At 39.6% G+C, this 20,870-nt stretch overlaps 1 protein-coding gene across 2 annotated transcripts; it reads left to right on the top strand.

Moving 5' to 3' along the window:
* Positions 1–908: 908 nt before the first annotated feature.
* On the top strand, positions 909–20,357 carry SLAIN1 (SLAIN motif family, member 1). 2 transcript variants are annotated; one of them, XM_008936740.1, is made up of 6 exons: positions 909–1,061; positions 3,245–3,394; positions 5,791–6,129; positions 13,635–13,799; positions 15,783–16,089; positions 20,280–20,357. In XM_008936740.1, exons 2-6 carry the CDS (start codon positions 3,334–3,336, stop codon positions 20,353–20,355), a joined length of 948 nt encoding a protein of 315 aa, XP_008934988.1. In that variant the 5' UTR covers positions 909–1,061; positions 3,245–3,333; the 3' UTR covers positions 20,356–20,357. The 2 variants fall into 2 exon arrangements, with proteins under 2 accessions (XP_008934988.1, XP_008934989.1); XM_008936741.1 differs by lacking the exons at positions 909–1,061; positions 5,791–6,129 and having other exon boundaries at positions 3,334–3,394; positions 20,280–20,355.
* The last annotated feature ends 513 nt before the right edge of the window (positions 20,358–20,870 follow it).

Raw genomic sequence — 20,870 nt, 5'->3', positions numbered from 1 at the left:
GAAATTTAAACTTTTTAAATTTGACCTTTTCGTTCTTAAAATAACTTCATCTCTAATATGTGTTTTCTGAAGTGCATGGGCAGATGATTTATTTTACCTTTTGAACATATGTTAAAAAGTAGGCAAACCAAAGAACAGTTGTATTCATAGTTTACTGGATAAGCTAAGAAAATGTAAATTAAATAAGCCTTTAGGGTTTTTTTTGCCTACACTGAGCTCCTTGTGATGTTACTGTGCAGACCAGATGCCTTGCAGGCTTATTGTAAGCAATATCTAGGAAAAGAGGTGCCCTGTTCTATTACTTGGTTGATCCTCAAAAAAACAGTAAAAAAAAAAAAAAAAAAAAAAAATTCGTGCTTATGTAATCAGGAATTTCATGCTGTAAAAAGAGAAGGGAAAATATGGTAGCTTAAAAGCTTGCTGTGGGATTACAGTTGTTTTTAGCACTTGATGGTTAAGCGTCTTTTACTGCAGTGTCTCTGAACTCCCATAACTGATAATTTAACTGCTAATTCAATTGTGTGATGACTGATTGCCATGAACATTTCCTTGAAGAGTGCTACAAATTTCATCTGTGTTCCTCTATTAACTGTAGTGGTTTTTATTTCCTCTGTTACTTTGTGTGTCAGCACCCAGAGATGTATGTGATAAATATATACCAAAATGGCGTATACATAGAAAATGGTAAACAAGATATATTAGCTAGAAACCTTTTTGGAGCATGCTCTTGCATGTTGAAGACTGTGCTGATCCTGTTTTGCTACTGAACCGTGGCCATGATTTTCCTTTTGCCATAACTAAAAAATGTATAATGAACAGATTAAGATGAGATGATTTTTCTCTCTAACAGCACTATTCTATTTATAACTATAAATCTTTTTTTTTCCCCTCCTCCCTTGCATCTGTAACAGCTAGCCGATGGCGGAACCTCTTCTCCACGCCTGTCTCCTTGGCTTTTCCCTATAGTCCTGTTGCGAGACTCACCCCATATACCAATGGCTTTAATAGTCCCAGCTTCTCTAAAACCTCCAGTAAAGCAATACTAACACCTGAACGAACAGGTAATGCTGATCTTTTTATTGATTTACAGTGCTTACAGAATTGCCTAATTTAATCTAATCTCACTAGCATTTAACAACAGTCAGTTATTCAGATGAGGGAGGGAGAATTTGCATTAGAGAATTTTTCATACTACCTTGGAAGAGAAATGGTGAAGACATCTTATTTTGTGTAGTTTGAGCTTTGTACCATGATCTTTCATCTGTGCTGCAATTATCTTCATGTTTACTTATTATAAATCAGTTTTGCCTATCCACATTCAGATGTTATCCCTTGTGGATGTACTACTGGGTCTTAAAAACCCTTTCCAATTAATAGAGCTACTAACTGAATATGTAGTTCCCAAAAGAAAGATAATGAGTTCATTAAGACTGTAATACCTGTTAAATCAGGATGGATTATACAGTATAGAAACTCCTTCTCAGATGGAGGGATTTTATTTTAATTACCTAAAATTTGATAATTAACTAGTAGTGTAGTATCTTTTGTGTTAGACAGCATGTTACAGCAAGGTGATGCTAGTAAGCAGAGCCTATTTCTCAGTAATTATTTACCTGAGAGTATTGTTGCAACTGTGTCATTTTCAACAGTCCCCAGCTTTGTCTGCCCTTTATTGCTCATTTCTGCCTCATTGTGGCCATTCTTTACGTCTGTGGAAACGTTTGTGCAGCTGTATAATGGAGTTGCAGGGAGAATTTCTCTGTAATAAAAATAGGCGGCAGAATCACGTCTGTTTTCAAACTGGTATTGTTGCTGCTGTCCAACATAAAATAAATGTTTGCTACTGATTTTAAGGGGATAGAAGAGTTTTAGAAAAAATTATAAACTTTCTATGGGCTGTAAATTGCAAAGAGTTGAATTTTTGCTTCTTCACTACAGGTATCGGGAGTCAATTTGTATCAGTGACTTCTCTTAAGCTGCAGTAGCAGTGGAGAAAATATAATGTTCTGGGAAAGAGGCATTAATACTTTATTGCTGGTGTGGTCTAAGGAAGTTAGCATCAGTGTCACACTGATCTGTGTGCAGTTTTCTTTACAACACCTGAAATCAGTGCAGAAAGCCCTGTTAGGAATATGGGCACTGCAGGTGAGATACAACTCCAGACTGAACGACTGGTGTAGGTGTCTGTGTGAGCGAGGTGTCTAAGCTCCCCTATGCAGTGGGATGTAATTTAGTCCCTAACTGAAGGCATCTCATATTCTTTGAGACACCCTGAGGTATCTTGTCTGGCTTTCCACTGCTGCTCCAAAAGGGTACAGCTGTTATTTCTTTTGCAAAACCTGCAGGACCACTGTAACTTGCAAATTTAAAAAAGCAAACCTCCTAACTCCTTACAGTTCTTCCAAAGCAAAGTAATCCTGTGTCATTTTCTATCAGAAGTATTAGACAGCAGATTAATTTAATGTGATTTACAGATGGCTGCTTTGAGCAGTGCTAGTGGATGCAAACACCTCTGTGACAGAAGCACAGCTGCTGACCCAGAGTCACAGCAGTTCTCACCCTGCAGGTGTGTGGGCCTCTGGTGGTCCAGAAGATATTAGAAAGTGATTTACCGTTTTATTTGCATGATTATTCTTTAAAGTTGGGCAACAACTAACTCATGCAACTAATAGCAATTTAGTTGGTTTTACTGTCATGCAGGGAAAAAGGAGAATCTGGAGCCCTCTCCAAAAGGTAACTCAGTGAATGAGGCTACATTTACTCTGTTGTTGCATAGTGTTCAGTCTTAATTGTTACTGTCTTTGATCTATCTGATAACTATAAACATCTTTTTTTTTTTTAGAATCTGAGTACTGAGCAGAAGTTGATGTTGCAAACACATGCTTTTCAGAACAGAGTAGGGAGAACAACAGTCCCACAAGGAGCATTCAAATGCAGATGTGTTTAGACTACACTAACTAATCTGAGCGGTATCAGGACTGTGTTGGGTAAATTATTCATTGTCTGGGCTATGTGATGCTATTTTGGGAACAAGCAGAGTAATTCATAATCTATTACTATGTTTACTACTTGTCAAAAGTATCAAAGCCCTTTGCTAATTGTTAGCGGATTACACTACAATTCTGAAAGCTTTTATGTATTACACAGAAAATATTATAAGGTACTGTAACATAAATGACAGAGAGTCGTGAATGAAAGATGGCTGGACACATTCACAGACTAAAGGTTATGTTTTCTTACATAGGTTACATTTCTAGGAGTTCCCCTTTGAGCCCACAGTCATCAATAGACAGTGAATTGAGCACCTCAGAGCTGGAAGATGATTCCATATCCATGGGATACAAGCTGCAGGACCTCACCGATGTTCAAATCATGGCTCGTCTACAGGAGGAGAGTAGGTGGCTTTTTCTTTGTTTTTCAAAATAGTCTGAGGAAGATTTCCCATAACAGTCAAAACTGCTCCCGTTTGGTCTCAGTCTAAGTGGATCTTTCTTAAGCAGTGTTGCCTCTTGAATGGCATGTGGAAAAACTCCTCACCTCTACAGAGGAGGTATTGGGTTCAGGTTAATGGTACTGGATCTTTCAAAATTTAATGCTTACATTTTTTCTGAATCCCAACTGGTAGCTCCACTCCCAACAGATACATTTAGATTTAGATTTACAATGTCTTGCCACATTAATTAAAACAATTTTACTTCTGGGATGGGAAGGTCCTCAAGCACTTTTCTTGTGCATATGTTTCAGGAGAAGGGTGAAAATAAACATCAGTCATGGATTTTTTTGCCTCTACTTTCATTTTCTTAATTGTCACAAAAGCACACAGTGGTAGGTGTTGGAAGGGACCTCTGGAAATCATCTAATCCAACCCCCCTGCTAAGGCGGGTTTGCGTAGAGTAGGTTGCACAGGATGGCGTCCAGGTGGGTTTTGAATATCTCCACAGAAGGAGACTCCACTGCCAATACACTCTGGCTCATTGTCAAATGAAATTGGTAATTAATTCCCATTTAAATCCTGAATTGGGGCATTTAAATTTAACATTTTGGGTTGAGATTACTGATTATGCACAAATATGGAACCAACAGTTTAGCTGACATAGATTATAGTTTGGCTTGATAGTAACTTTAGGAAAATATCTTTATTAATAAATGAAGGGCGTTTGACTTAGAAGTAGCCAGAAAGAAAGTGCAGTGTCTTTCTCACTTCCTGTTAGTGGCAATTGAGACATTAAGGAGGAAATGATGAGTTGAAAACCAAGAGAAATTCAGAGATGGTGACTGAAGGAAAATGTCAAGGGATGTGATTAACTAAAATAAAAATGAAATGTGAAGAAGTTAGAGCTGCGATCTGGCTGCAGCACCCAGACTGAGCAGACTGGAATGATCACTTCTCAGGAGCTAAACTTCCTCGGTGTCTGGTAGCACTTGTAATGTTCAGCAGAGAAACTGGCACATGCGAGACATTACAAGGTAGTTGAATTCTCAGCTAACAAATGTATATGGTCACAGCTTGGAAATTTTCTGATATTATGTGAAAGTTGTAATAATGAAAAGAAAATTCTGAATATCAAAGATGCAAAGGATTGCATTACTTAAATGAACAGCTGCACTAATCTCCTTCAGAGTGAGGTTTAAAAAAGTCTTTGGGTTCTATGATTCTACTTAGCTCTTTAAGGAATCAGGTCATTGGTAAACTGGAAGGAAAACCACTGTTTTTCTTCTAATCTGTGTCAGGTGTAATGGTTGTATCTCATCCTCATAGTAGCGGCTGGTTCGGAATGTTTGAGCATGTGATGGTGGTTGTCCACTTAATCCCGTCGGAAGTGGAAGTAGGGTACGTGCTCACAGGCACGCTGTCTTCACAGCCACGGATAGAAACCCTCACTCAGGGGAGGGTGGAAGGCATATTAAGGAGTTTCCATTATGAATCAAAGACATCTGTCAAAGCTGAGGGCATTTTGTAAATCTAGGAAGGTTGTTGTCCCCAGCTATTGGCAAAGTTACTCCGCTCCTGGAAATGCCATGTACATCCCCTTCTCCCCTGCCTGTTCTGCAGCTGGGAAAAGGGGGGATGCACAAGGGAGGTAGATATTTACCTCTCACTTGGCCTGGAGCAAACATGCTCTTCTGGGGCAGTGCTAATAGTGGGATAGCTTTCAAAACTGGTGTTCTGAGAAGGGGGTGGTAGGGTGTGTACCTGTCTAAAACACAGCTGTATTACCCACTGAACATTGTCCAAGAGCCCAGCCAGCTGCTAACAGGAACTAATTCTGGTTCAGGGAGGTTGGAGAGCCAGAATATTTACATGGTTTTAAACATAAGTTTGGGAAATGTCATTGTCAGCATTTTTGTTGCATAAATATAAAAGTTTAATAGCAATAACTTGGAAAACCTAATAAAGTGAGTGTTAATTCCTCTAAGAGTGTTTTAAAGTTAATACTCAAATAGTCTATTGACAGGGAAATAGGTGCTTCTTGAAGGCAATTCATCTTATGTTAAGAGAGGCATCTAATATATTTCACAGGTACTGCATTTTGGAGGTGCTTGTATTATTCTTATATTTTTTATTAAGAAAGGATCTCAAGGGAAATAATTCAGGCTTAGATGCCTGGAAGGTAGACACTGACAGTCAGATCAAATGAATCCTACCTCAGATCTTCAGCCTGGTGACTGTGGAAATCCTATTTTTGCTGGAAAATTGTTTACTTGCCTACTTATTTTTCAAGATTGTAGTGCATGTTAAGAGTTAATCACTTAGCAGAAGCTGAATCATCCTCTTATTTGAATTTACAGGCCTTAGGCAAGATTATGCTTCGACTTCAGCTTCTGTGTCAAGGCACAGCTCAAGCATCTCTCTGCATGCGGGAAAGAAAGGGACGTGCGGTGACCAGGAGTATGACCGCTATAGTCTTGAGGATGAGGAAGAGTTTGACCACCTCCCGCCTCCACAGCCACGGCTGACTCGCTGCTCCCCCTTCCAGAGAGGGATTCCTCACTCACAGACTTTCTCCAGTATTCGGGACTGCAGGAGGAGCCCTACCTCCCCCCACTTCCCTTCAAATACTTACCAACAACCCTGCTACTCTCCTCAAGCCCAAACTCCAGAGCAGCAACCAAACAGGATTAATGGAGGTGGGTTGCATGCTTTTCTGAGAAATGGTCTTTTCTCTGTGTAAAGTGCCAGTGCCATTTTAAAGATCAAGTTGTGTCAACAGAGTGAGGTGCATTTAGTGTATGACAGCTAGATCAGCCTGTTGTGACGAGCAATTTAAGTCTGTGCAAATGATTGAGATACACTATTGTTGAGTAGTTTGCTACAAAATGTAATCTGTGATGTGGTCATGAAAGTTGTTGCTTTAGTCTACTTTAAAAAAAGAAGAAGGAAAGAAAAACATCTTCTAGCAGGCTAATAGTTGGTTAGAAGAACTGATTGGGCTTTTGAACTTGAGCTATGCATGTCCATTGTGGATACAATAGAATACAAAATGGGGTTCTCTAGGTTTTCATTCCCTTTCTTAGTCTTGACTTTGCTGTTAATGCAGCTCTACTGTGAATCCACAAAGAGTACTCACTGCAGGAATCAACACTAGGCTCCTGTTCCCGGTCTGGTAGGGCAGACTATTAAAGTAGTGGGAGATAATGTCACTCCCAAACTATGCTGAGCAATTGCTGCTTTTTTGACTGCGTTTAAGATATATTCTAGGGTCTCTGTAAGATTTGTCTCTTGATTCTTAGTCAAGACTTTAAGTTACCTTCTGTGGTTTTTGTCACCTTCCTTCATTACTAATTTTCTTCCTCCTGCTGCAGCTTACTTTCCTCTTCCTTCGGTCTTTTCCCTAATATAATTCAAAGCAGTTTTCACTCAGGGTCTTGTTTGTAACACTACAGGTTACAACTCATGCTTGGACAAGAAAGTAAATGCATTGTTCAAAACAACACCAGGTTGCTATTTATAGAGCCCAACAGGTATGCATGTTGCTTTCCAAGCACTGATGGGCTTGCAGAAATGTTAGGGAGATAGAAAGGAAGGTTATGCTGCATTTTTGATTCAGGAATAAGGTCAGGACATGGTGCTGTGATCTTCTTACATGGTCCCCAAATGCTTTTTGAGTTACTTTCTCATGTTTCATGTCAGTGGAGCTTAAGCATTGGATTCCCACGTGGAGACCTCAGCAAGCACTCACAGGGCACTAAAAATACTAGACTCGTAGTTAATCAACTAGAAAGCATATAAATGTAAAAGGACACAAATTTTACCACCTTGTTGCCTTTTTTCTCAAGAACTTTGAGGTGTTGGATAATCTGTTGTGTGTCCGTCTTCTAAGTGACACCAAACTTCAGTTACCTGTTTGCTGGGACGGCAGACAGTCCTATAACAGTCAGTGCCACTGTCTTTAGAGGGGAATTACGTCTTCATTTTTTGCACCTTCAGCCTCTGAGTCATGCAGCACTATTCCACATAAGTGGCAAATAGTGAAAGTGAGGAATGTTTTACTTTTGGTATGTTCCGTTGGCAGACAAGGAGTCAAGTGTTTGCTGTAGTATGTCTGAGTAGTATTACAGCAACATCATCTCTTTGACACTTCTCATCATCTTGGCAGCAATTTCATTGTCTTTCAAGAACTCCTACACATTGAAATGGAGGTAGACTACAAAACAAGAATTTGTGTGAAGTTCAGTATGATGGATGTTGTGTTCCACACTGTTACAGTTTACCAAGTCATGTGAGAAAGAGGGGTGTGATAGAAGGAAGGTCTAAACTGTTGAGTCACTGCTTTTGATATATGTGGAAAGCATCATCCATAATTAATCTCATATACCACATGCTGTGCTGTGCTCGGCCATTCCAACTGTCTTCCCAAATTTCTCCTCTCTCTTCCCCCAGAAAGATCACTTGTGTTCTTGTACATGCAGTCAGCAGTCTAGCCCCTGGTTCATCTGATTATTCACATAGCAATCCATATGACAAGTAACTAGAATTTGGGCATTCCATCAGGGGTGAAAAAACAGTGTTCAGCTTTGACACAGTGTCTCCTCAAAATTAGTCTGTGTTTAACTCAATTAGAATTTTATTGTGTATGCTTCTGGGAAACCACTTTTCTTGGTCAAAATATTATGAACACCATTGGCTCTTGGCACACACTTGTCTCATTTGGAAAGCTGCAAATATAGTTCTTGCGTTTGGGGGGCCTTGGACGTTTGGGATATAGAAGAGCAATATTTCAGATAGGTGGCAGTAGGTTGATGCTTAACTGTCTGTTCAGCGTAGACTCACATTGATTTGTGTGGAGAGGTGGGAAAAGGCCTATTTTTACAGATTCACTGATTTACAGATTGTTTTTCTGCTCATAACCTTTCTTGTTCAGTAAGGAAGGGTGAAATCACTGTGGAAATTGTTGCAAACTTTAATAAAGAAGAGGAGAAAATAATCTTACTTTGTCACGTTTGATGTTATATTGAGAATAGTGATCAGAGGGGAGAAGTCATGGAAAAATCTGTAATTTGCTCTAACTATCTGTGGTGTGAGACATGTCTGTGAAACCAAGATGAGTTGAAGTAATAATGCTGAATAAAATGGAAGTGTCCAGTGTTAGCAAAATGTAGGTATTGTCAGGCATGAAGAATGGCATCTCTCGCTTAACTGAAAGACTTGCTTTTAATTCTCAATCTGTTATTTGTGTTTTCACACACTGATGTCTCTGTTGTATCAAATGGGAATTTCACAGACCTTGAACTAGACCCTGGTGTATTTGGGATGTCATAAGTTCTAATCATGAAAAATGTAAAGCAGATACTGAACTCAGGTCTTCAGAGATAAGGAAGAGATGTGAAGTTGCAATTGAGTCTACAAGTTTGTTAAGGATTTTAGAACAAACTCTCAATATCTACATAACATAGAAAATAATATTTAAAATACAAAAGCAGAGATTTTTTTCCATATTTTTCTCCTGTGTATTTGTGTATACAGCACAGATAAGGCAGAGTTAAATTTGTAGGGTTTGTGTGAAGGATTTAAATGTGTAAGAAGCTGGTAACGTAGCTAAAGGTGATACAGGTTTCTCTGAGACACTAATTACCATTCATTGTGTCAGATTCCTTAGTAACAGTGCACTTTTGGCAAGGCTTGCGCATCCTTTTGTTCAAATAAAACATTGACAACGCTTGCAGAGAATAATGATGAATGAATAAATTACTTTGCTGTAGAGTGAACTTGAGCCCTCCTTTCAAGGAGAACCTCACTGGATGAGGCGTTTTGGCGGAGAGAAGATGGTACTAATCAAGAACTGCTACGGAACTCTTAGTCTGGCAGCTCATCAAGAGTGCACCACTTCTGGGGCAGCTTTGCTCCACGAGGAAGATCTGTCTGTGTGCTACGTGGACATTAATCTTCAGCTGGTGATAGTATTAGGTCAGGGAAGGTAAAAAAAGCAGCGGTGGAATGAGGGTGGCCACCAGCAGTGCTGAGACCACTAGACAGGAGGCAGGTGCTGCCTGCTCTGGTGTCCTGCCAGAAAGAAGCTGAGCCACTGATCCCAGGCTGACTTCAGAGAAATAATGACATCAGGGGAAGAACTTCCTGGAAAAAATCAGAATTGAAGCAGCAGGCTAAGGAGGCAAAGTACTGACTTTACTGTAATTTTGGGGAATCTTTGACAAAATAAGGAATGCTTTTGCCTGGTTTTTGACCCGTTTCTCACCAGTAGCGAATATGATCTGTGCTGTGAGGTAATCTTTCCATGCAGATTTTTGGTTGAGGGCAGAGGACCCCATATTTCACAATTCCCATTTTTTCCTGTGCTGTAGGCAACAGGCAGTTCAGCATGGATGCCGCATAGGGGAAAAAGTATAAATGTGCAGGAGGCGATTTTTTGGTGTATCTTTCTGCTGCAGATGTGTGGAACAAGGGCAACATATGCTACCTAAACATTCATGAAGTGACAAGCACGTATATATGTATGAACTATTATGAAAAAGTGGTAATAACCAACCAGGAGTATTAACTCCCTTACATGACCTATCCTTGCATTTTCTTCACCCTTTCAAGTATCTTAATAATACAGTGTCTACAGGTCATATCATGACATCTCAAAGAAGGCTGGCAAAGGTGAAGATACATCTGTGATGCTTTATATGGCTGCATCCACTTAAACATCGTATTTGTTTCAGCCTGGATTATAGTAAAGACTCAATAGTGGGTCACAATTATGGATACTGTAGAAGGTGCAGGCCCTTTGGAGTTCCTTGCTGGTGTTAATATACACATCTTTCTAACAGAATGAACTGTGAACAACATGCAATTTTTTAGGCTTGCCACTGAACCAGATTAATGCAGAAGAGATAGCATAAACTGTAGCAAATTTCAGTATTCATTATAAACAGAGCGATTTGGGCATATTCTCATTTGAGAATACATCTCTACTACTTCCCTCCTCCTCTCTGTTAATTTTCCCATCAGTCTTAGGAGAGCAAAGAGCTCTGGAAAGGGAAGGGTTGATACCAGCAGCTTGGAAAAATATCTTTCTTCTCATATATTTTCAGCAAGTTTGTCTAGTCACAGCTCAGCAGCCTGAAATAATATTAAAATCACATAACTCCCACCTTTTGCTTCTATATATCAAGCTCACAAGAGCCAGCATTTCATTTACAAACAAAATGTCTAAGACTCTTTGGACTGTTCGGAAGAGGAAAACAGGTGACAGAGCAAACTTCAAGAAAGAGATGAAAGAGGATGCATCATCCAAGGAGATGAAAGCTGCAAAATGCCATCAAGACAAACGTTTCTGGGTTTTCCCCAAAGACGAAACTGACCTGCTATTTTCATTGCTTTTCAGGGCCACTTACCTCATCAGACACAAGGACTCATCAAAGAAGTAGCACAGATGCTTGATGAATGAGAATTGCAGGTGCAGCAGCAATCTGCTGCCTCAGGACTGAATGAATCAGCAGCAGAGCGGACTGCTGGGACAAGAAGGGACTAATGAACAGGAGGCAAAAGACTTGGCCACGCATGGCATGGAAGAAATCCAAGCTACCTCTGTACCTATTTTTCCTTCTATTATAGCTGCATGCACTGGACAATTCAAGGCACAGATTATGCCTGTGGTGGCTGATGCAGTCCCTAAGTGGAAGAGCATGTAGAGTCCAAGGAATTCTGCTTATAGGCTGTGCTGTGTGGATAGTAATAAAAAAGCTATTTTATGCAGTGCCATTTTCCTTTGCACTGTACTGCTGCTCAAACCTTTCTTTGCCAACTGCTGCAATGTCGAACTAGGATTTTAAGGGGTAGCCTAGAGCTCCAAAATTAACAGTAGCTGCAGACATGCCATATTCATTTAATTTTCTGTCACTCTGGACCAAGGATTACATCACAGGAAGACAGTTCCCCTTCGAATTTGTATAATCACAAGTATTTCAGAAATATAGACGTACAGTAGCTGTATGCCATTATTTGCATCCCAGGACACTTTTGGAAGCCTGATATCTCTCCTATCAGTGATATTAATACTTATCACCTGACTGAAACACAGTGGTAATCCCTTTGCTTAGTGTTTGTTTATGTGCCAGTGACAGTTTCAGCCTGCCAGTGATGAGTCACGGAAGTACAACAGCTCTTAACTCTGATGAAGGATTACTCTTAAACTGGTTCTTTATTAGGATTTAGCTGTACTTTAGTTTCCAGGAACTCAAACCTTGCATTTCCTTTTACTGCTCTGAACTCCTTCCTATCTTACCCCCCAAACCTACTGTTTGACTTCAAAAATACAAAAATGTAGTGTAATTCATTCAGGGGAATATTTAAAGTATTTCATAGAATGGTTTTCTGTGTCAGACCATCTATGGTAACAGAAAGTCAACCTTAGTTAAGATGGAAGACAAGGTGGTCTCATCATTACAGGACTAGTGTGCATGATATGGTACCAAGGGTAGGTAGGCACTAGGAATTGGAACTTGGGACGTGAAAATATTAGAAATGCTTGACCTTTGAAGTACAAGGATGTTTGTGACTTTGCAGGATTCTGTACCAGTTCTTATGAGAACTTGTCATAAAAACCAGCTGGAGTTGTAGTCCTGCTGTGACTCGGCTTGCTGGAGTTCCACAGGCATCTTATATATTGAGGTTACTGTTAGTGACTACTAATACCTTGTATGGGTAGAACTGTACTGTCACTTCTTATTACTTGTCAGTTGTTAGCAGCTTTAAGGATTAGAGGAGCTCATGATGATGCTAAATAGGTTATATATTTGTGTGGACTGATAAACAGAGATTAAGTCAGTCTGTGGGCTGCAGAACTTGCCATGTGTGAGCTAGGAGGTTGTCCCAAAACAGCAATTCCAAGCAGTGTGATGTGTAATTCCTGTGCATAAATCCAAAATGTCAGTCTTGAAATTCCCTGCTTGCTGTTGGAGGGCGCAGTCATAGCTGCCTGTTAGCGGGCAAGCATGCCCTTGCTGCTGTTGCAGTGTAAGAAGCGGGGGCAGACATCTGCCAGGCGCTGGAACCTACGGCGGGGGCAGGAGCTGGTGGCCTGCACGCTGACCACAGTACCAGAGGAAATACAGCCACCTCAGCAAGGCACAGCGTGTGTGCTCCTGAGCCTGCATTAGTGGTGGTGTTGATGACAATTTAATGAATGACTGGTTGTTTCCCTGCAGCAGTGCCTCACTGAAGTCCGTCACAGCGCAGGAGGTACTTCCGACCAGGTCACTCAGTGTGTACCTTTCTGCCCCTGCCAGTCTCCTCTGATTACACAGAATCGAGTCATCTCCCTTCAGCCCTCTGGCAGAAGACACCAAAATAGCTTCACCTTAGATTACCTAATGCTGTTACGACTGGGAAGTCTTCTTGAGATATCAAAATTGGTTTTGGCTTCTCTCTCCAAATCATTGAAAATGAGTGGGGTTGAACAGATCTTCTCACCTCTTAGTCTCTTGTCTTAGCTGCTGAACGTTCCCTGGAAATATCTGGTGTATTTGCAGCTTTCTTTTTGTGAAGGGCCCTACAGTTCTGTTCTGAAAGTGCCCACCGAATCGGGCACCATAAGCTGGGGAGGAGGGAGAAACACTAGATTTGAAAATCCTGATGTCAACCCATGACTTAGCAGATTTTGTGCCTGGTCGCCTACAGAAATTTAACGTGCTAGTAAGTTTAGTTGATGAATGGAATTTTTTAGCGTCTCATTGACACCTGAAGCAAGACTTTAGTTACTTAAGATGGATTCATCTCCTCAGACATCCACGCTATAGACGCCTGTGTCTGGCTTTGGCACTGCAGCTTTGCTTTGTATTCACTGCAAAGAAACAGGCACATTCAGAGCATGATTCATCTGACCTACTTTTCACATTTAAGTGAAACTCATCCTTAATATAATACTCCAGTGTTCAAATCCTTGTGATTCTGAAAGTGTACTACCTGTTGGTGTCTTCAAAATTATTTGTGAACCATCATGCTGTTCCAGTAGTCAAAAGGTTTCAATTAGTAGCTGTCAGTAACGTATTCATATCCTTCCTGCAGAGCAAACCCTTTTATTTCTGTTGAAGTAATTAGTTTTAATTTTGAGGCTGCTTTTAATTCAGAGGCTGCTTGCATTTGTTGGAAATTGTGACACGGCTATGGATGTTGTCTTCTTTTGCTTCAGATAAGCTTCGGAGAAGCATGCCTAACCTCGCCCGAATGCCAAGTACCCCCGCCATCAACAGCAACGCTGGCTTTGCTGGTTCTCCAGGCACTGTAAGGAACAGTCAGAGCTTTGACTCCAATTTGCATGGAGCGAGTAATGGGATTTCAAGGATGCAGTCGTGTAGTAAGTACCTGTGTGCTAGGGCTGCGTGCAGGGAACCTGTAGAATGGTAAAATGCATGTCCCACTCACTGATCCTCTGCTTTATGAAAGATAAAAAGCAGCATGCGTTCCTTTTGCACCAGATTTTAATATAGCTGTTTTAATATAGCTCTGGATTTTTGCAGTTTCTCTTTTGGAAAACAAACTCTGCTGATTTTGTTATGCAGTACTGGAAGTTTAATTACATTCCTTTTTTTTTTTTTTTCCTTTGCCTATTCATTTTGTACCAACTTAAACAAAAATTATATTAACAATTGTTAGTACTAGTATTGTAGAAGCAATTATGCAATTAAATAATATAACCCTTTTTTTTTTTAAATAATGGAATTGAAAACTGCTTTTCTTGGTAATTTATGCAATGCTGGGTTTATAGGACACTGTAGAAATACAATCTTAAAATATATGACCTCATCTGAGCATCTTTCTTTTGAGCAAATGTGGTAAACGAAGAGTTGTATGCTCAAGTATAATATTCTCGTTGAGTGGAGAAATTAAAATGACTGTAGTTAGTTTAATTTAAGTGACTTCTTGATGGGGGTGATGGAGGAGGAGTATTGTTCTAGTGGATGTTGAATTACTAACATAGAACATGAACAAGATAGATCAAGATCCAAACCCAGCGTTGCTAGCACAGTGGTTGAAGTACTTTAAGAGGAAATGGAAAAAGTGGATTTGATTTAACGTAGGCAGGAAAAAGGATTTAATTTATGCCTTCCATTTCCTGTGAGATCTTGGAGAGAGAAGTTGGCAAAACCTTTTCCTCTGCTTTTTTTTTTTTCTTTCAAATTTGGGCAGAATTTACAAATTACTCTGAAACTTTTAAATTGCATCTTTTCTGGAAATATATGTGACTGCTGGATTTACTCTTTTATTTTTGTCCTATTTAAATAGGAGAATGGAAGTAATTCTTCAGGTTCCCATTTGAATTTGCATGGTAGTACATTGAAAGTTTAATTTTATTTACTATTTTAGAAATATTTATTTCTCCATCTGTTGACATATGTTTATATGTGTGTAGAAAATGTGATCTTCTGAAATAATTTTTTTTGAAAAAACATTTCTAGTCAGTGACTGTGATAGAGTATTTAAGGAGCTGTGTTATGGTAAGAGTTCCATAGCATAATGTTGCCAGTGTTGTTTAATTGAATTACATATCTATATTTTCTCTTGTGTCTCTAAGTGATTTTAAGATTTCCTTTTTTCAAGGACTTGAGAAAGGATTTGCCTGTATGTGGTCTGTTAGTTTATGTGCTTCATGGTTTTGACAGTTTGCTTTTGATACGTGGACTCTGAAACAGATGCGTGTCTGATGTACACCAGAGGGCAGGATTGTGTAGAAAATCTGTATATAAAACTTCTGGAACCCATAATATTGATTTAAAATAATAGCTTACATAACATTTGCCTTGGAATATGCTGTTACATTCAAGACCTTTTTATAGACTTTTTATTGTTTTTATACATAAAGCTTAGACTTGCGTGATGTTTTATAATGCTTTAATGCAATGTTTCTTAAACAAGATGTGGTTATTGCAAGCAACCTTACAAGAATCTAAATGATCTAACAGTAGCTATTTATACCTTCAGCAGTTTCTGCTGTTTAAACCTCTAATTGCAGAGGAATTAGTGTCCTTGTAATGGCTGGTGAAACCTCTTTGACAGGAGAAAGGAGGAGGAATATGGAGTGGGATTTTTTTTCAGGATGGAGATGGAAATGGTATTTTAGTTCAGTGCAGTGTTACTAGATACAGTAGTGGATCCAAGGGGTTTTTCAGCGGTTTATAACTTACAAATAAATTGTACAGTGATGTAGAATAATCTGTAATATGATGTAGATTGTATAATAATTTATGCCTATTCAAATCTATCTAGAAATGAGCATTACTACCTGGCCTCACCTGTTTTATACTGACCTTGTCACTTCTTTTTGTACCACTCTTTACAGTTCCATCACCAGGACAGCTTCAACACAGAGTTCACAGTGTGGGACATTTTCCAGTGTCTGTCAGACAGCCTCTCAAAGCTACTGCCTACGTAAGCCCAACTGTACAAGGTAGTAGTAGTAGTACTAGTAATAGTAGCAGCAGTATTCCTGTGTCCAACAACTTACAGTTACATTCTAACACTGGGATTCCAATGCCAAACAAGACTGCCAGTCAAGGGATTGTAGGGCGCAGTGCTCTTCCAAGACCATCGCTGGCCATCAATGGGAGTGGCATACCCAGAAGTAAAATTGCACAGCCAGTTCGAAGGTAAGAGTTAAACAGGGCTCCTTCACTAGCTTTGGCATGGATTGTGGGGGTAGTTTTCTTCCAAGTGTGAAGCTGGGCTATGAAAGAGAAGCATTTCTAGCTCCTAATGCAAAGTCACTGACTGGGTGAAGATTTCTTTCCAGAAACAGTGATGGACAATACCTGCTGTTAGCTTTTAGTAAACTATACTATTGATAGAGTGTAATCACATATAAGTAAGAATGGATTACCATTGATCAATAAGAAATCAAAACAAATGGAAATATCATAGCATTGATAGGTGACTTTTCTTCTAGACTTGTGCCAGCTGTTATTTTGATGTCGCAGCATGAGCAAATCTTACAGTACACAAATAGAAATAGTTGCATCCCTGCTGTATGTGGCAGAAGACTGTAAAACTGCAACTTGTGATGTTTTAGCATTGTGAGCAAGGAAATATCTTGTATAGCAGAGTCTTGAGTTGAACTAGCATCTTTCTAATTCCAGCTGGGAGACAATAGGCAAACAGGGAATCCTGAAGTATCACATGTTTGCAGTGAGCTACGCTGTTAAGCAAAAGCATTTTTGCTTTTTTCCAAGAGGTACACATTTCATTTCTAAATGATTTTTTTTTTAGGGCAAGCATTAAGATAAGATTGAGGAAAGAAACTGGGAGTTAGTCATAGCTCTGTGATTAATAGGTGATAAAGTGTCTTGAAAAGAAACTTCTGTCACCTTTGTCAACTTGTCCAGCCTGTTCTTCCATTGCACGCATTTCTCTTCTTGTGAGGGACCACTGTGTGACCACCTGGTTTTCTGTCAGGTGAACTGTCACTGGTTAATTCTCACCATTTCTATTCTTTTCACTAGACACTGGCTAGATCTAGAATAAGTTCAATTGCTCACATCCTCTCTTTGTTTGAGTTACTCGGGGATTACGCTGATGTGACTGACAACAGATTTTGACCAACTGCAGTGAAACTTTGATAAAGGGCTGTCTGGTTTCTTCTTTGATAAAGACTGTACCATGAGATTTCTGTTATAATCTCCTTTGCTCTCTGCTGGAACTCTCTCTGTTAGAGTTCTTTATAGTAGAGGATTTTCTTTCTTCTTTTTTTTTTTTTTTTTTCTTTTCTCCACTTCATGTTCTTCTGCAGAGCTCTTAAATTTTTCATAGCAACATGTGAGGGCCCTGAAGACCAGTCCCTTTCTGTTCTGTAACTTTTCATACAACAGACAATATTAAAGAAAAACAAAACTACAAAGTTTCAGTGGGAGGGTGAGATGCTGTGCTCTCACCATTGTTTTTGTTAGAAGCTCATTCAAATCAGTAGAAAACTACTTATAGTCCAGAAAGTCTGGGCTCCTGTCTTCTTACCTTCAGATGTACCTTAGCAGTATCATATGTTGCTGTAGAGCCAGACCAATGATCCATGAAGATGGATGGTCTTTGCACTGTGGGAATAACAAGTCTGTAGGACTCTAAAAGCACAGGCAGATCTGAGCTCAGCCTTATTTTGTTTTATTTATTCATGTGGAAAATAAGAGCAGTTCCAGTTCACATGGAATTTTCTTGGGAAGAATTCAGCCATCAGCAGCAGATTTTCCCACTGTGGATTTTTGTCACTGTGGTCCTTTCTAAGGAATGGTATTTCTGATTATCAGTTTAAGAATCTAGCTTCTGTTAGTATACTGAAAATTTAGCTGATTTTAGTCAAAACTTGATTAAAAGTAGGAAAGGTCTTTTGAGGTTATTTTTTAATCCATCACATATTTAGGGAGCAGTGCATATTCAGAGCATAGCTGTGTCTTCATATCTGTGGCCAGACTGTTTGCTAGCCAAGGTATTGGTATTTTAGATACTGAAGAAAGGTTGTTAGGCCTTTATATAGGGCCTGCATTAGGGGATGTCAGTATTTACTGCATAGGTTCAAACATGGGATGAGGTAGTACTTTTAACAATTTGTAAAATAAAATTATAATAACCAAGATACCAGCTTGGCTAAATATCAACTTCTTTTTTCCTTGCCATCAGAGATTCATTCATCCACAAACAGTATAAAGAAATGGTACCAGTACAGCCCATCTGTTCTTACTGAGGCAGCACCTTTTTTTTTTTTTTTTTTTTTTTTAATTGCTTTTGAACGCATCTGCACAACCCTCAGCCCTCTCCATGCCTGGGGCTTCTTACCTTCCAGTCCTTCACTGTGTCCTGACACAGTGTGAGAGGCGGCAGGGACAGCTTCCCATAGGACAGGGTGAGCCAGCAGCCACTGTTCCACGGTGCCTAACCAAGAACAGCACTGGTGGGGATCAGGGTCAGCCAACAGTCCCAGTCTTCAGACAAGTCCACGGTGATGAGAGAGGTTCTAGCTAAAGCCAGGAAGTCAGTCAGCAGCTCAGGGTCTGGATCATTTCAGGTACGAGGCATAGGCATGGCAGCAATGTAAGCACAACTCTGGAGCCAAGGTGGGAGGCTTGCTTGTTCCTGCTGCAAGCCAGCTGATGATGGAAAAGTAAAAAAGGACCTTGGATTCTCCAAACCTCTTACACAAGCTGTCAGTATGTAAAATTGAGGTGTGTTTGAAATAACTTTCAACACTGGTGCATTTTCCTGTTTGCTGCCCTGTGGCAGAGATTCAGCTCTGTATATATAGCAGTATTCTTGCAGTTATTTTCAACTCACTTAATTATTTTTTACTTCTGTCCTCTCCATTTTTTTTTTTTTTTTTGGTGAAGATTATTAAGCACGCTTTCCTCTTTCTTTTTGGGAAAAAAAAAAAAGAAAGCAAGCAGCACTTGCAAGAAACAGCAGAGACAGGTTGTGTTTTATGTCTCAAGTAACTGAATTTATATCAAAGATAAGTGATGCTGCAATGAAGTGGAGCTGCACAAAAGCGGCTTGGTTGAACCTCACCTTAACCAACTTTTTTTTACTTAAGTGCAATGTTTTTTCCATTACAAAAGCATTTGTAGCAGAGAGGTGAGAAGGTGTTCTGGTGACTGCTTTTAACTTACTGACTCTGCCTGCCTTAAAGCTTACCTCTGCCTTTTTCCAGCCAAGGGCATTTGGAAGGAAGAGGAGGTATCAGTAACTCAGAGAAAAAGCAGAGAAGTATGACAACAAGGCTTGAAACCTGTTTTTATTAGAAGCAGTTTCACTGAATTGAGAAACTTTATTGTTGTGGCAAATTAGAGATAGTCTGCCTTATCACCAGTGAGTTGGCAGACAGATCAAGCCAGAATAATGGTTTTCCCTATTTTAATCTTATTTGAAACAGTTACCTGTGTAGTACACGGAAGGTTTTGAAGATGGTCAACAAGCACTGTATAGAAAGTCCTCATATACTGTTGAGAAACAGCTTGGGTGTGAGCCCATCCAGTGGGTTCCCTGCAGGAGTGGTGGTGGTGCTGGGACCGGCAGCTTTCTGACTTTGGCTGTGCGATGGAAATGTGTCATCATGTCTCTCAGATAAGAGGGTCTGGAGCAAGAGTTGTACAGTTCTTCAAATTGTAAGATAACAAAATACTTTAGTGCCCGTATTTTTATAAAGTGCTGGTTTTTAACGATCATGCTAAGCACAACAGTTTTTTTGAGAATATTTCCTATTAGATCTCTGCTGTCCATGGTGACAATCATCTTTAATTATCTTCAGCACCAAAAAACCAAATTGTCTCATTTAGAGGGATCTCATGTATCATGACAGTTATTCACCAGTTCCTTTTTACAAACTTTTTACCCTGTTAAGACAAGTAACAGTAATGGAGTCTTATTGGAAGTGGCCTTAATTTCACTGTAGATCTTCACATTTGCATTAATGGGAGTCAGAAAGATACCAGAGTGATGTCACTAAGCAAGCTACAAGGATCTGTGTAGTCAGAGATCTGTCTAAGGTCATACTAGATCTTAGGAAGAAGTTCTTCAGTATGAGGGTGGTGAGACTCTGGGATAGATTGCCCAGAGAGGCTGTGGATGCTTCCTCCATGGAGGTGTTCAAGGTCAGGTTGGATGAGGCCTAGAGCAACCTAGTCTAGTTGTGAGGTGTCCAGGAATTGGATTAGATGATCTCTAGGGTCCCTTCCAACCTAAGCCATTCGATGAGTCTATTATACAAAACCAGTGTCACTGCAGAAGTAAATTGTTTGTTACCTTGTTCTTTCACATGAAATATGACTTCCTTTGTCATCTTTTTGTTGTTTGGTTGATACAGTTTTCTTCAGCCTCCAAAGCCGCTTTCGTCACTCAGCACGATGCGGGATGGGAACTGGAGAGACGGCTGCTATTGATGAAGGATGCTCTTCAACAGTGGCAAAGAAATACTGCGGATTTCACTACCCAGCTGGCTGGGTAACAAGGATTTGGGAAAGGAGGGTCATACAGTATTATTTCCCCCAGGATTTTAATATGTAACTATTCATAATGCAGTGTCATTTTTTAATGAACACCTTATCAAATACTAAATATTGCACTTAATCAGTTATCTGAACATCTGCATTGTTTTCAGATTAACAATGGCAGTGTTGGCACTTGGAACTGAAGAAAGTATTATATATGTTCCTTGGAAAGAACTAGGAGATTAATGATGCTTTCGGGCAGCTTTGCTGTACTGAAATTCTAAGCTCATTTATTCAGTGTAAAGACATCATGCATTTCATTTTTAATTTGGGGGGACTTATATATGTGCTTGAATTTTTTTTCTAGTGTTCCCAGTACATTTTATTTTGTATACTTAAGTTCACTTAAATTTGCCTGAACTTTGAACAAGAGAGAGATAATTTAACTTTTCTGTGCCATAAATAAT

The sequence above is a fragment of the Merops nubicus genome, unplaced genomic scaffold (assembly GCF_000691845.1).
Source record: "Merops nubicus isolate BGI_N331 unplaced genomic scaffold, ASM69184v1 scaffold11933, whole genome shotgun sequence".
In the NCBI taxonomy this organism is placed as follows: Eukaryota; Metazoa; Chordata; class Aves; order Coraciiformes; family Meropidae; genus Merops; species Merops nubicus.
Note: the sequence above shows the minus strand (reverse complement) of the source record. Positions and strands in the feature narration are given on the sequence as shown.